Source organism: Cucurbita pepo, chromosome LG05 (assembly GCF_002806865.2).
Source record: "Cucurbita pepo subsp. pepo cultivar mu-cu-16 chromosome LG05, ASM280686v2, whole genome shotgun sequence".
NCBI lineage: Eukaryota > Viridiplantae > Streptophyta > Magnoliopsida > Cucurbitales > Cucurbitaceae > Cucurbita > Cucurbita pepo.
Genome location: NC_036642.1, coordinates 498,519 through 514,844, shown reverse-complemented (window position 1 = coordinate 514,844; position 16,326 = coordinate 498,519). Strand labels below are relative to the sequence as shown.

The 16,326-nt window shown below is 36.6% G+C and overlaps 3 protein-coding genes across 7 annotated transcripts; 1 reads left to right on the top strand and 2 right to left on the bottom strand.

The window, feature by feature from the left end:
* Nucleotides 1-1,268: 1,268 nt before the first annotated feature.
* Nucleotides 1,269-5,513, bottom strand: LOC111795051 (transcription factor PIF1-like). Its single transcript, XM_023677280.1, has 9 exons — nt 5,405-5,513; nt 4,892-5,152; nt 4,018-4,801; nt 3,156-3,254; nt 3,012-3,077; nt 2,830-2,895; nt 1,827-2,237; nt 1,626-1,725; nt 1,269-1,467 (listed from the first exon to the last, which is right to left on the bottom strand). Exons 2-9 carry the CDS (start codon nt 4,978-4,980, stop codon nt 1,436-1,438), a joined length of 1,647 nt encoding a protein of 548 aa, XP_023533048.1. The 5' UTR covers nt 4,981-5,152; nt 5,405-5,513; the 3' UTR covers nt 1,269-1,435.
* Nucleotides 5,514-6,727: 1,214 nt separating this feature from the next.
* Nucleotides 6,728-9,539, top strand: LOC111795049 (tetraspanin-20-like). The gene is made up of 6 exons (XM_023677279.1): nt 6,728-7,196; nt 7,685-7,784; nt 8,177-8,257; nt 8,338-8,442; nt 8,862-9,041; nt 9,137-9,539. Exons 1-6 carry the CDS (start codon nt 6,874-6,876, stop codon nt 9,158-9,160), a joined length of 813 nt encoding a protein of 270 aa, XP_023533047.1. The 5' UTR covers nt 6,728-6,873; the 3' UTR covers nt 9,161-9,539.
* A 156-nt stretch (nt 9,540-9,695) lies between these two features.
* Nucleotides 9,696-15,431, bottom strand: LOC111795146. 5 transcript variants are annotated; one of them, XM_023677409.1, is made up of 7 exons: nt 14,661-15,431; nt 14,393-14,564; nt 13,473-13,549; nt 11,933-13,325; nt 11,484-11,842; nt 10,766-10,916; nt 9,696-10,605 (listed from the first exon to the last, which is right to left on the bottom strand). In XM_023677409.1, the coding sequence occupies exons 2-7, from the start codon at nt 14,529-14,531 to the stop codon at nt 9,881-9,883; spliced, it is 2,844 nt and encodes a 947-aa protein (XP_023533177.1). In that variant the 5' UTR covers nt 14,532-14,564; nt 14,661-15,431; the 3' UTR covers nt 9,696-9,880. The 5 variants fall into 5 exon arrangements, with proteins under 5 accessions (XP_023533177.1, XP_023533175.1, XP_023533173.1 ...); XM_023677407.1 differs by having other exon boundaries at nt 11,484-13,325; nt 14,393-14,570; XM_023677405.1 differs by having other exon boundaries at nt 11,484-13,325.
* Nucleotides 15,432-16,326: the final 895 nt, after the last annotated feature.

Genomic DNA, 16,326 nt, shown 5'->3' with positions numbered 1-16,326 from the left:
TTCACTTGTTTTGCACGACAACCTCCAGAATCGCATTGGAAAGTGTCGATTCTTAATGACCAAGACGTACCTCTAAAGGTTCATTGTAAGTCGGGAGATGACGATTTAGGTAAATAAGAGGGTTACATCATGACAAAGTATATTATTTTATTTATATCTAATTTATGGAATTGATAATTTTTTTTAGTTTAAAGTTTGGTATAGAATTTCAAAACTCCATAAATTATAAAAAATATATATAATATCCCACCATAAAAAACAAATTATAGAAAATACGTTTTTTTTTTTTTTTTTTTTTTTTTTTTTTTTTTTTTTTTTTTTTNATATATATATTTGTAACTAGTTGAATTATGCATTTATGAATTTTTAGTTCTATTATTTTTTTCTAATTTTTTTTTTCATTTTTTCAATTGAATTGGGCACGTTTGACATAACTTTTTTATTTAGGAAAGCATATTCTCAAGTCCAAAGAGGAATACAGCTGGGAATTCAGAGAGAATTTTTGGCAGACAACCTTGTTTTGGTGCAACTTTAGCAGCAAATATGGGAAGCTTTCGTTCGAGGTTTTTTGGCCAGAGCATGGAATTTGGCTTGAAAAACGATGCAACGGTTTGCAGTGCATTTGGAAAGCAGATGATAAGGGTTTTTATTTGTATGATAGTACAACAAAGGAATTCGAGCTCATTCACCCGTGGACTTCTTAGATAAAACCATCACATTCGCTTTACTTCACATCAAATCTTTTCTTTTCTGCACAAGCTGTTGTGACTTGCTCCGAAATACTATTCTAATAAAAAGTTTATTAATGGCTTGAATTATCAATTATATAGAAACTTTTAATATAAAAAACAGTACATGTCAATAATGTATTAAAATTGTTATCGAATAATAAAATATAGACGTCACCTTGAATATAAAGTCTCAACACAAAAATGAAGTAAATTTAAAAATATATACACCAAAACTAAATTAAAACCTAAAAATAAATGTATTTCCACCCTAGAAAAAAAAATTATTTAACCCAAATCAAAACTCTAATTAGATTATAATATTCCTGAGTTAGGTTTCCAAGGAATTGCACGGTCTAAGACTGAGCATTTAAGCTTCTGTGAACATATTAAGCTTGAAGCAGCTAAATCACTTAGAATGTCAAATGAACGGTTCATACACAGAAACATTGGATTTGAGTTTGATTTTATTAACCCAAAAAAAAAAAAAATATATATATATATATATATATATATGTAAATTAAATAAAATTTTCCCTCTGCAAAAGAAGCTGTTGTTCTTATTTGATAATGGTAAGAAAAATGCTTAATTACATGTTTACCTGTGAGTTATGATGTTATGGAACTCTTATCTCCTAACAAAATTCAGCCGAAACCATTTACTGCCTCTCTTACGCTACAAAATTTTGCAGGCATGTATGGCTTGGCTAAGAACTTTCATGCTTCCTCCGGTTTAAACCTGCAATTATACAAAGTTAAGATTAGAGTACAGCTTACAGTCATCCACGATGCTTGCGTCGAAAAAATAAATAAAGGTTGGGCGGTTCAAGAATGGAGTTCCTATCTATGTAGCTCCTGTGATCCTTCTGAGCACTAAATAGGACAAGAAAAGCTCACATGGATCCATGGTGGGGTTCGCTGGTTCGCGATTGTCGATGCTTTCAAGTCCCCGACTAGTATGTTGATTGAGGGATCTGGGTAGGGCGGCTGGTTGATTCTGCGAAAGAATTTAAGGATATAAAATAGCACCTATGAGCTATAATGATGCATACAATGGTGCTAGCAGAGAAATTAGCAGAGAAATTAGGTGCTAGATACCTGTGGGGAAGGCTGTTGTGATGCTTCTGCAGGCACCTGCATCTGTTGGGAGCCAAGAAACTGCTGGTATCCATGAAGTGAACTTGAGAATCTTGGATGGTTTATATTTTGCATTTCTGATAAGCTGTGCATATGTTCCGACAGATATGTTCCTTGAGTTCTTGATGGGTCGGTATTAGGATCATGCGTCATATGAAAGGCTGGATGAGTGAAAGTTGGTCCAATTTGGGCAGCTCCAGCTGGACTCGGAAATGTCGACCCAGCTAACATATTACGATCTGGCATCATGGGAAGGTTCACACTTGTTTCCATGCCCATTCCAAGTCCCATTGGCATTGGTGGCATAAATTGTTGGACACCAGGAGACATCATAGGCACCATACCACATCCCATGGACCATCTCCATAGAAACTGGTCAATATTTGTATTACTTATCATGCATACTGAATCACATTCGCCATACTACAACCATTACCAATTCATTTCCAGAACAAAAGAATGGGGTAGAGGATTAAAAAACTCAGTTTCCCATAAATAATCTTTTGGAGGTGTTGTTGTTGGGAGGATTGTTGAGGACTGTTGGGAGGTGATACAGAGGATTGTTGGGAGGGAGTCCCACATTGGCTAATTTAAAGAAAATCATGAGTTTATAGGTAAGGAATACATCTCCATTAGTATGAGACCTTTTGGGGAAGCCCGCCATGAGAGCTTATACTCAAAGTGGACAATACCATACTATTGTAGAGGGCCGTGATTCTTAACAGATACTGGAAATTAAGAACCCGGGCAAAGTCCTCACTACTAGTAGGAGGCCACCCCCTCCCTTGTTTGTATATCTTCAAACAACTATATGAAAAAGAAATGAGAAAGCACTGGTAGTGTGCAGTGAAAAGTGCAGGAACAGAGCAACATGAGCAAACAATCATGCTGAAGGGAAACTATGCCATCTGAGAGCATGAAAATGTATGCGCAATGAAATTGAGTAAACATGATTGATTGATACCTGCACTTGGAACTGAAGTGACTTTAGGTATTCAATTGCCTCGTCCAACATTGAAGCTTTATCCGCCTGAAATGTGAGTAAACATCGATCAAATTTCAGTGAACAAACAAAAATGGGAAGAAATAGTTTGATCTATGAACTTTATTTCAGAGGAGGAATTATCTCGCAAATTATATATGCACCTTATTACACCGAGGTATTAGCTCCTGCAAAGCCTTCATCTTTTCATTTATCCGATCTCTTCTTCTCTGCAATGGAGGGATGAGTATTCAACGAAAAGATGTATAACAACACAGAAAAAGCCACACGAAGAGCAAATTACTCACTCTCTCTGAGAGATTATGGACCTCAGAAGCACGATATCTTTTTGTAGAGGTTGATCCACGACCTTGCTTCTTTGCATCAGTAGATTCAAATTCAACGTCCTTTGAAAAATGTTTATAAAGTTAAATTTTTTTAAAGAGACCTTGAAAAGCTAGAAAGTGGCACCAATGCAGTAGCCCCATCTGGCATCAGCAGCATCAGAATTTACATATGCAGAAGCACGTAAGAATCCACTCAAAGCACAATAGTTCCTAACCACTATAGAACCTGAAAACAAAATACAAAGCAATGGACACCGACGTAGCACATCCAGTAACCTTTCCACTCGATTCTTAAGGTATTTATCACAAATTCCTGAAAATTAAGGATAATGGTTGCATAGGATTTGTCAGAAATATTCTTACCATACTTTAATCAAATGTATCAGCAAACCTTAGACGTTGAAATCATCTTAGCGGAGAGCCTGCTCTATTCACTTCAATAGTCCCTTTCAGCTTAGAACACTGAGTTTTAGAGTCCTTGTTCATCTCAAATTTTCAATGTTTTAGTTTTATTTTTATAAATACTAATTGCTTGGCGCGTCTGAAAAAAAAAAGGGGGCAAAAATACTAAAAAATTGGGGGAGATTGTAGATTCTAATGGCCGCATGCTCATACGTCAGGAATGCCGTCCTCACAGCTCAATTTAGTAAAAAAAATGCATGTGTATCTATTTAATGTGGTCTGGTTAATTTCATAAAGTGTAAGGTCAAAATCATAGACCTAATTATAAATTTTATCAATCATGAGAAATGAATCAAAGGGGCATAAAATAAAACAAGAAATTAAATAACGCCAGAATAACCGAGTTCGGAGCAAGACTCACCGTGCTATGGCATATGTAATCGGAATCGTCCGTTTCTTTTCCTTTCCGCTTTCGATCCTCAAAACTCGTCGTCCTTTGAATTGCGGGCTCTGTCTCAGCCCCTGTCATATTCATCAGCCCTCCATTGTTGCCACTGGATGTCGCGGTTAATCCACCACCGCTCATAACCCTGCAGGCTAAATCACCGCTTGATGCGTCGGCTACAGCCGTCCTCTGTAAATCCGAAGCCGTTGCTTCGGGCGTCAACCACGTTGTGTCGCCCGAAGTCGAACCGACGACTGGAGATTCCCTTACCTCGCTCTTTGAGTTAGACGGACCAGATTCGAGCCTCCCTGTGTACCTTGAGAAGATCCCGAAGCTATTCATCTTCGTTTCCGGTTCTGTTCTTCTCGTCGGTGGTATTGGCGGCCGAGCAGTCATCCTTGATATCGTTGTTGTCATCGACGTCAACGGCCGGAACTCCATGCCATGACTAGTACAAACTTGCGAAGAATCGCCAGCGTTTTGCTCAATGCTCTGAGGTTGCGAAGGATAGAGGAGTTCATTGCATAAACTATTCTCCAAGGTAGAGTCATCAACAAGAGGATAATGAAGCCACGAAATCATTTCGTCCTCCTGCATAAAGAGCTGCGGCTCTTCCTCTTGATTCAAAGGTCGAATATCTCTGTTCGTGATTTGCTCGGCCGTTGTTGACGGGGGTGATTTCGTCCTGGATTTCTGATTCTGACTATGCACTACCGCCTGTCCGTTCTTCCACAGCAGTTCCATAACCTCGCCGTCTGACCTGTTTTCTCAATCAAACAAATCCAGACTTGTATCCATAAAAGTAATCTCGAATCGAGAAACAATACAGAATGAAAAAACAAACACTCACATGGAAGATGTCTTGGAGTGCAATTGCACGGAAGAAGTATGAAGCGAGAAATCTTCGTCAGTCTCGAAATCAGGTACCCATCGATTCATCCTCTTTTATAGATGGATCAAGTAACTAATAGCAGATAAGAAAACAACAAAACCAAATACCAGTCCGTTCAGCTGATTCAATTAATCATTAGTTGAAAAGATAAATCCAACGGAATCAATGAGAAGTCGATGTCGTTTAGCAGCTAATTACGTCTCCAAATGCTCTGAAACGCTGTAAAACAAAAACAGAACATAAAACCGATCATCATTAAACGTCGGTGGAACTAAATTCCAGAATCAAGAAAACATTTCACATCCTTGAACTCTCTATCCAAATTGCTATCAGAAAAGTTCTTATTTCGTCTGTTTCCCAACCGCACTAGGTTTTTCCCAATGGCCGCTCCAAATGTCGATTGTCTTTCATGGAAGCTCAAAGTTGCTTAGACGCGATAAGCTCTAATGGAAAGAGAATGTAGAAACTAACCAGTGCTGTGGTTGGGCCTTTGGCTTTGTCGTGTGAAATGAATGTGAAAGCTCATCGCACCAACTGCGCTGCCTTCAATCTCCATGGAACGCTCACTCTCTCTCCTCTCTTTTTTTCTCTCTCTTCTGTACTGAGAAAGAGAACGGAAAAGGACGAGCCGAGGTTTTGACGGTTATGTGCCCAAATCAATGTACTTCATTCCCCCAACTTTTTAAAATAACCTTATTATATATATATATATATATATATATTTTTTTTTTTTTTTTTTTTTTTTTTTTTTTTTTTTTTTTTTTTTTTTTTTTTTTTTTTTTTTTTTTTTTTNTATATTAATAACTTTTTAAAATAACCTTATTATTTATTTATTTTAAGAAAATGAATATTTTAGGTTTATTGAACTATTTTCTTTTTTATATTTAATAAATTTTTAACATTAAATTACAAATTTTATATATTTTCTTCAAACACACGAAGGTCTGTCAAAGCATTGACTTCTGTCAACTGAAACCTATAAATGTCTTGGCTCTAAATTATCATAGTTCAAGAGCCTAAGTCTAGTCGAACATCTTGAGTGTGGTACTATATAGTACATTCAACCTAACCATGGTTGGGACATAGTGAATCGAGCTTGGTTGCATGTCTTGGGCATGGTCAAAGACCCAAGGTGGTAGTTGGCTCATGTGTGGTCGAACTTGCATATTATCATAGAATAAATTACGAGAAGTAATTCATAATTATTTTATTTTCGACTTCCACAAAATTATAAAAATCCAACAAAATTTTGTGGAAAATACAGATGTAATGTCTTCCAATATTGCAGCATTGTGGTATGACCCTTATTTTTTTATTATTTAAAATATTATCATTTTCAATTATCCACCTCACATCACGTGTATTTACGTTTGGAGTAGGTGGAATTATGAACGGTCCGGATCGCGAGGCTACACAAGTTTAACAGATACCGAGAGGAGAGGATAAGAAGTATGTGGACGTTGGAAATTGTGCAGACGTGGCAAGTAAAGAGCATGCCATGTTGGCCAGTTATGAGACAACAAGTGAGCTCCACGTCGGTCTGAGTGAGTCGGACCCCACTTCCTCCACGTGGTCAAGTTATTACATGGACACTAATTACGTGGGATCACGATCAAATTCACCTAAAATATTTAAATTAATTCAACTTACTGAATTAAATACTAGGTTACAAATATAACATTGAAAATAAAAAATTATTAAAATAAGTTTTAATATATATTAAACCATAATTAGCATATATTTGTTATACTAAAAAAAAAATTATATATATTTGTTGCCATTAATCCCTCTCGGACCTTTTTCTTTTTCTTGCTTTACGAACACTTTCTGTTTGTTCATACTAAAGTTACCCATTTTTGAACCCGACGCCGTGAATCCGGACTAGGGTTCGAAATCCCAGACCTTCAAATTCCTGTTAGACCAAGACCCACGAACGAAAAATGGCTCGCACTTGTTGTCATGTTTCTCTTGCTTTCATCCTGAAATGCTTTAATTTTCTTCAAGCTTTTGTTGGGATTTCGATTATTGTTTATTCCGCATGGATGCTCGATCGGTGGAATCATCAAGTTCCTGTATCTCCTCCGCCTTCTCCTGTACCGGCGTTGGCTCCTTCTCCGGCTTCTTCTGCTTCGTTTTATTTGAATTCTGAATCAGTCTCTCTTGCCGATCGGATCACCGCCGCGAATTTAGGTGTCGATTTGATTCCCGAGCTCGGGACGGATTTAGAGCTTGATTTGAATGCGTTTAAGCTTCCGGCTCCTTGGTGAGATTTATTTGAATTTGTGTGGTCGGGCTTTGATGTGAAGTTTTCGATTCCTTGTGTTTCTTGCGACTCTTAATTAGAAGATTTGAAAATTCGTGTTGCGCATTTATGAAATGGGACAGGTTTTGTAATCAATGGTCGAAATCCTTCAAAATTATATTAACTTCGTTCTGTATTTTAATTCGTTGGAATTTTCCTTGGATACTCTCTCACTGTTGCTGCCTTTTCTGTTGATTATTCCCCAACAATCATTTGAGTTTGAAATTTAGTTCTGGATGAGTTTGAAGGAATTTAGACTTCAATAGCGTCAGTTTTACCCTTCATTTTTGGTGATGGAATATTGTGAACATGGATTTTGCTACAGTCTTGTCCCGAATGATTCTCTTTCTGTATAGTAATTTGGTAGTTTTTTAAGATATGAAGCTCTTAATTTTATCCTGATTTATCATTATGATCATTGCTGCATATTGGGTTCATATGATTGTCAGGTTCATCTACTCATTCATGGGATTGGGCATCTTGTTGTGTTCTACCACTTTAGTTGGCTGCATTGCAGCTGAAGCAATAAGTGGCTGCTGCCTCTGTTTTGTATCCTACTATTTTCAGTCTATTACAGCTTGTTTCTCACTTCTAGATATTGCAATTTTTTTTCTGTGAAGTTACTATTTTGGGCAATAGTCGGAGTCTTGTCCTCAATTTCATGAGGACTAATAGAAACATGCTACAGGAACTCTGTTAGAATTTACTAATCCTATTTCGTAGAACATATGTTTGGAAGAATTGCATTTTTTTTTCCTGTGGAGTTACTATTCAACCTATAGAACTACAACAACTCAAGCCTACCACTAGCATATATTCTCCGTTCTGACCCCTTACGTATCACTGTAAGCCTTACGATTTTAAAACGCGTCTACTAAGAAGAGGTTTTCAAACCCTTATAAGGAACGTAAGATGGCTTTCCCTTAACCTAGCAATACTAGTACAACATGCTCATAATACTGTTTATTCTCGTGGAAGTGGCTTTGGTATCATTTATTGCAATTGATCGCCGGTGGGAAAAGGTATTCTTCTGCACTTGAAAGCAAATTTACATGTGCATATGCATCTATTGATATGTGTTTACCTGAAAACAATGATGCAGGATCTTCCATTTGACCCAACGGGTGAACTCGATGGACTCAGGCAATTCATTGAAGACAACGTCGATCTGTGCAAGTGGATCGGTATCATCGTGATTTCAACGCAGGTAGAATTGATGGAATTAATCATCTATCCCTTCGCTCGTTTCTGATTGCATTCTGTTGTTGAGTATTAAATGTGCAGATTGAGTATCGTTAAGATGAACCTCATTTTTTGGTTTTCCCCTCCCAAATGCATAATGGACCTTTTTTTGAAGTCATGTGTTTTATTCAGCAAACGAGCAAAATAGCAAGCATGTGAATCATATGTTGTTGTCTTATAAAGTTGTGAATCCTCAGTATAGTTGCTCGGGTAAACTGACTCGGCGCTTCCCTTCTGGCAGTTTGATCTCTTTTATCCATTGCAACGGTGGCTTACGTTGCTCGTTTTTTGCAGTCTACCAAAGTTTATAGTGTAACCTCTCAGGTTCTATTTGATTATACTTTGTTATGGTCATTCACTTTAGTCCTTCATGCGACCTCTCAGGCATTGTCTCTACTGTTAGCAATCATTCTGAGATCCATGGTTTCAACCCGTAAAACTGAGTACGATACCAACGAGGAGATCGGTGATCAAGACAGAATTCGGGAAACATTGCTTAATCCACCTGCAAATCAAGCTTCTGGTGCTAAATTTGCCCTTTGGGGTGCACGCATGAGAGAGAAGGTATCACATTAAACCTTGCCCTATTCTTCTCTTTTAGCAAAGAGGAGGCATACAAAATCTGTGTCTAAATGTAGTCTCCATCCTTTTCATTGCAGTATGGATTGAAAAACAGTGACTGATATAGTTCATCAAACCAGAGTTCGTAAATAAATATTAAAAAAAAAAAAAAAAAAAAAAAAAAAAAAAAAAAAAAAAAAAAAAAAAAANCGAAACAGAAGGTCTTCCTCGAGCAGGTCAGAGAAACTCAAACCAGTCATTGGTGTGTGTAAGTTTCTGTTCTGCTATATTGTGTGCTTTGATTTGGGTTGGTCTGATAGGATAGATTGCAATCAGCTTTGTGAAAGAACGGAAGGTTCTGGTGTGTATATCATCAAGTTGAGGAATTTGAATAAGTTCTACTTTTCCATTCTACTCTTCTAAATTTGATATGATGTTAACCAAAGGTGTGAGCTCTTATAAATTCTACATTTAGTTCTTATAAGATATTAAAGTTATGATCACTCATTTGAATCTATTTTTCGACTAATCTTACGAAATAACTGGTTAACCTTACTGCATTTAATTGTCAAAGCAATGGTAACAATCTTTTCATTCTTTTTTTCTAATCTAGTCTAATACTTTAAGAACTTTGCATGAATCAAAAACAAAAGCAAAGAAATCAAAATAGAGAGATTTCACTTCTATTTATACGCCATATATTTTCACAAAATGAATATCAGAGGTAAGTAGGCAGACTTATCTGGACATACACAATAAATCACAGGACCATCATTTATTGAATGTCAGAGACAAAGGTGGGAGATAATGAATTAATCTAAAACAAAACAGAATTGCAAATTTTAATCACACTTACCTGTCAATTGAACTACAGCCTCTTCCAAAAGCTCTTCCAGCAATCTCCTTTCTACTTCCTTTCCCAAATTATCCATTTCCATCATAAGATGATCATCCCAATATTTTCCCCCCACCTCTTTTCTGACTACCCTTTCCACTACCAGGCTGTTGCTGTCACCAATTTCTCCGGTAACACATCTAGATTCACCACAAACCCAGTCCTTCAGTTTACCCATAACACAGTCCAATAATGTTAGTGGTGTGCCCTCAGTGAAACTGCTGTCATGGGCTCTGCTAGATGTTTCCGCACTTCGTCTGTGGTCGAGTTCCTGACTTGTTATATCAATCAAGGCAGCATTCACACAGTCAAATACAAGCTTCCTACTTGATCGTAACTGCCTTCGCTTGGCCTCGAGCATTGGCTCTTTGTTGCTTAGATTTGCATATTTGTCTCTTAGAGATGGATCTAGTGGATTTACAAGTGAATGCCATCTTGTAAACAAAAAGCCACATTGTTGTACTTCACTACTGAGATCAGACATTGTAAGAAGGGCTTCCACAAGGCAATGCCAGTTTTGTTCTTCCTCCAAACAAGTGGAAACTGGTGAAGATTTGAGTGCATAGGAAGCAAACGAATCTGAATAAGAATCACCCCAGAATATACTCCGAGCAACTGATTCTATGGGTGGCGATTTGTCAATGAGGCTATTCTTGAATGGTGTACAGAACTCTGTTCCAGTTAAAGGTTTATATGAGATGCAGTTCGATATAGTAAGTCAAAACAATCTGTACAGCCTATGCATTCACCATGTGTGTGCATTTTCCTTGTTTCTTGTTTTTTTCTTCTTTTTTTTAATTAATTCGTGCATAGGTGGGACGGGTATAGTTACCATGATTTCCTGGCTTTATATAGCTGGACAACTCTAGATGTGTATAATCATCTTCAGAAAATGGTGGTTCCAGAACGGATATTGGACTCGGCTGCTCTTGATTTTCAACAGCGTTTCCAATCGTGAAAGGTCTTTTCATAGACAAACCCGCCTGCAAATCATAACAAATGACACTGTCAATAACTAATCACAATCAAATGGTTCAATTTATTTGAAAAGAAAAACATTCATGGAACTACTGAAGCAGACACGAGACAATTGCATTCAATTTATTCTGTCGAGCACCTTATGTCAACTCCAACTCCCCATGTATGTAAAAGCATACAAAATTTAATAGGAAAAAAAGTCATCAATCATTGCAATCTGTTGTGCTCAGCAAAGCAGCTTCCAACACAATCCTATTTTCCTTGTCGAAAACTAATTTCCACACGACTTAAGCCAAAATGTAAGAAATGCTCCGCCTATGATATGTGAATGAGGTTTGAAGATTAACACTCGGCAAAAGAACTTGTTACGATATTTTTTTTATCCAGCTAATTCTTAAAACTCCATACAAACAAATAGTTACATATCTGATCGCAATTATAAGGAAGAATATACATTAAAAGAGAAAAACCCTACATTTATATGATTATGTTTAATGCATAATGGATAGGTGTAGCGATAACCTCAAATAGATTAGCAAGCAACTATTACAACCATAGAAGGAAAGATATACCTCATGCTGAACTGCACCGCCTCTTGCAACCTTATTGGCTGAATGTAGAGAAGTGCCTGATGAGCACCCTTCACCATCATTAGAATGAGATGCAGCATTACTCAAACCTCTCGAATGATGAACGAAAGATAGGGATGAGGGTGTGTCGACACCGGAAGATTGGGATTCATCTTTTGTTTGAGACCCACCACGTTTTTCTTTACTCGTTTTTTTATTCCTCGAGAAAAATAAACTTGAGACTTTCTCGTTAAATGATGACTTGACACCCTTTGGCTTTGCTAGCAACTTCGGATCATCAGTTTTTCCGATCACAAGATCTGATGCTTCAAGATTAAGCCCGCCAATCAACGCAGAAGATCCTGGGACAGATTTCGACCTTACAAGTGTTGTAGGAGAACCATCCAGACATTCAATATTTTCATCACTATTAAAATAGGGCTCTAACTCACCTGTTTTGTGTTCATTAACTTCATTATCAGTTATTATTGATTTCTTTGCATCTGACAGTGCAAGCATCTCCCCCAATGTATTTGAGTGTCTCCGTACATGCCTTTGCTCTTGATAGTTCCCACGTGACGTCATCATGGCCCATCTTTCTGACAGTCGCTTCTTGGCTTCTCTGCACACTGATGACTCTGGAGAGCATGATATTCGGCTGAAGGAGGACGACGAAAATGGGCTACTATATCTGTTAACATATTCCCAAGAATGGTGCGAAGAGAAAGACATGACTTCCAAATCACTCAGAGTTTCTACTGCATAGTCATTCTCTGATTTTTCAAACGAACTTTCATCACCAGTATAGCCATTAGAAAACACAGAAGAAAGCAAAGTTTCATCCCTTCGATGAGAAAGATTGTCACACATTTTCTGAGTAATATTCCTTGCAAATTTTCTTGATTCCTTCACATCATCATCTTCAAATCCCTCTTGAAAACTTTCCTCTTGCACCACTCTAGGCAATGAGCCAGGTGATGAGACCATGGCCTTAACATCATGATTCCTCCCAGGACTAGGCTTCAAAACCACTATTCTTGTTGGTTGAGCAGCTACAGCATATTCATTAGTCCTATTAATAGTTGGAGTAGGGGAAAATCTCGGATCACTTTTGTCTAAAATAGCTGATGTCCTCTGAGCTGGTAGCCTTAACTGTCTATAGTTTTTTTTCTCGAAATCACTGAATCTTTCATCCCTAAAAACCTTTGAAGGTCTAAGAACAGTGATTCGCTTGGTCTCAGGAGATGGAGGGATGGACTGGAGCTCTTTCAGATGCTGAGTGAACAATGAATTTGGCTCCTGCAGAAACTTGACAAACAAATCCTTATTGGAACTTAAAACTTCTAGTGCATCTTGAAATTCTTTGGATTGGCGCAGTTTCTCACTGGTGGCCAGACGTTTTGCTTCCACAAACTTCTGGCGAACAAGAGCCATCTTTCTATCTGTCACAATTTCACTTTCCACTCCCTTCTTTGTCTCTCTTTCTCTGATATAATTTGTCTGTGGAGATTGCTGCCATATTTCATAAACATCTTTATATTCTTTCTGATTTGAACATTCATTGACTTCAAATTTCATTCCCTCTTCCAAGAAGCCACTTTGTTCCCTACATCCTAATGACATTCCATAGTTCGCAGCTCTACTCTTTGGATAACTTCTTATATTGTTTCTTTGAACAGATGAATCAGGAAGCTGATGAGGGAGAGTTTCAAGGCCCATAAGCTTTGCAACTACATTGGGTGGATTTTTTGTAGACACCATTTCAGACATCTCTTGATCAATGAGCATCTTCACAGATGTTTCATTTGCTCTCTTATTCGATGCTTTAAGCAATTCAGGCACTGTCTGATCAATCCACACAAATGCAAAATATCAAGACAATGAGTTAGAATAGCATAACTAAACCAGAAAAAATCGACATCGACCTCCAGCTCTTTATGAATAGATTGCACAATTAAATTTTTACAAGGATTAGTGGAGCACAACATTTACCAGATTATCTTCAGTTTGATTGGAGAATTGATTAAACATCCTTCCCACATCCGCCTGATTTCTTGAGAGAGTAGAACCTGCCAAATAGCCACATCTCTGTCATCCCATTCACAGTCAAAAGAAAGATAACAAAAAGAATGAGCACAACGGAAATATAAGCACCAGAGGAAGCATGCATACATGTGGGTCCCACACAGAAGCATAAAGTTCATTAAAAAGCAGTTCAATTGAAACAAAGAAATGAATAATCAAGAAAAAGTAAACAAGAATTTCCACAAAATGGCCAATGTCCTCTGTGAAGAAAAAAATAGTTTAGGATGAATCTATTAATAGAAAGAATAAGATTAGTCCACAGGTCCTAAGTGAAAAGATGAGCCCAGGTGGTTAATATTTTTATTTTATAATTTATGGTTTCAATTAAAGAAAACCAAAACCTTTTCACTTCCTCCTCCCTTCATACACCATCTTCTCTTCTTTCTCTCTACAGGCTACTGATATTTATGGCTCCAAACAGACAGTAAGACTAATAGCCCAACCATGTGAATCAAGGTTGCCGATTGTTTCAACTGATAACAAGTCAAACTCACCTAGGAACTCATCAATTTTTTGTTCCCCCATCAAATCCAAACTAAAAAAAAAAGAAAAAAAAGAAAAAAAAAAAAAAAAAAAAAAGAAAAGAAAGACTTCTTCTCTATTCTACGTTGTGCTTGAATCATGGTGGACTTTGACCTCATCTTGAGACAATTGAAAATTGAGGGGGAAAGGGAGATAGACGAGATGAGAGATTCATTGGAAATTAGACTTGACTTACTCAAAGAAAATAACCCACTAAATTCCAGTCAGAATCAAATAATAATGACATTTTAACTAAGTAAACTAAGATAATTTCAAAAAAAAAAGTGGTATTATCTAGAGGTTACCTTCACGATGTGGTGCATCAGTAAGAAGTTTGTTCCTAGAAACACCGGTACTCAGATCGAAGAGGTTCACCATTCTTCCCAAACAACCAGGGAAGGGCTTTTCATTATTACCAACATTTCTTCTCTGAATCCCATTCATCCCAATACCTTTAACCCCTTGGCTGCAATGATGCTGAAGCTTTCAATGAAAAAGAAAAAGAACATCAAAGTTGAAGAACAACAAAATTTTATTGCATAAAAAATAGGATATAAGTTGCAGAATCCCAACCTGAATATTATGGATCTGTTTCTGAGAAGTGAACCAACAATAGTTAGGTTAAGATCACCTTCAATGAGGTAAACAGCTAAGGAATTCCATGGTGGATGGAGATTTCAAGGAGCAAAACAGGTCAGAACAAAAATCAGAGTCTAAAGGGACCTACATTGAATTTGACTGGTAACCACAAGATAGACATTCCAAAAGAAAAAACTTAAAAGATAATTAAAATTAAAAAAAACGAATCCCTAACAGGTGAACCAAAAGCAGATAAAGCAACTTTTTACAGATTCAAAATCGGTCTAAGCAACGACAAGAGAAAGAAAGAGATAAAAAGAGAAGAATCTATCTTCAAAAGTTTCCCGAGAAAGAAAAAGGTAAGAAAGAGAGAGAGTGAGAGTGAAGTCAGATTCAATTAGCAGCGAAGAAAGACAAAGAAAAATTGGAGAAAGCGGTTTGAAAGAGCGAGATCGTCGAGAAAGCAAAAGAAAAATGAAGTACACAGCTCCAAATGGAGCCAATTTTCACACATCTTTTCTACGTAAAAGAATCAAGATTCTGACACTTTGAACGAGAAGGTACATTGTGACCTAGAAATTGAGAGTAATCAAACTGAAAATGAAGCAATTGCGGCCGGAAAGTGATATTCCGGTGGAGAACCACCATGAAATCCACCGAAGCTCCGCCGTTACAAGTTGCAACTGTTAGTGTGTAGAGAGAGAAAATATTTCTTCGCAGAGAGCTTGTAGAGAGAGAAAGAAGTCTGTGAGAGTAGACTCTTAACCCTCCACCGACCTGTGACGGACTTGAATTAATTATCAATTCTAACTCAATCGTAACGTTCGATTACGGAGAAAGGTATTAACAAAACAATAACGAAAGTTGAAATCTCGAAAATACCCCTCTTCGTTTTACTGTATTTACCTTTCTGGGGGTAAAACCAAGGAAACCTATCCTATAATGCAATTATGAACCGTTGTATGCAAAAGTCCGTTTTAAATAATTGTTTTTACGTTTTCAAAAGTGGTTCAATATTTATATTTTTATTAAAAAAACAAACAAAAATAAAATTAACTTTGGTGGAGTGGGAACAGGGTAAATATTTAGTTACCGTGGTAAACCTCATGATTATTTAATATATATTTATTTATTTAAATATAAATATGTGTGTGTTGTGTGCAATAATGAGCAATGTGAAGGAGACATGAGTAATATTGATCTGTCCTGAATAGAAAATTTTTATAAAAAAAAAATAATATGTGGACTGTGATCCATCAAAATTACAACACTCTCCCACGTGGCTAACCAGCTCTGAAAAAAAAATTAATTTTTTAAATGTTTAAATTCTCTATATAATTTTTAAAATTAATTTTTTTAGTCTCTAAGAGAAATTGACAAGGTATGATTTTTAGTTTTGTTTTTATTATTTGTATAATGGATTTTTTTTTTTTTTTTTTTTTTTTTTTTTTTTTTTTTTTTTTTTTTTTTTTTTTTTTTNCTAAAAGCTTAGTTAAGATTCAAAGGGAAACAAAAGTAAAGAATATTGCGAATAACAATAATCCAATACAATCCTTTTAATGGGTATAAAAGAAAGAATATTGCGGTTCCATCAACATCCACATGGATTGATTTCTCGTTTTATTTTTATTTTTTAAAACAACTTGATAGCTCACTAATG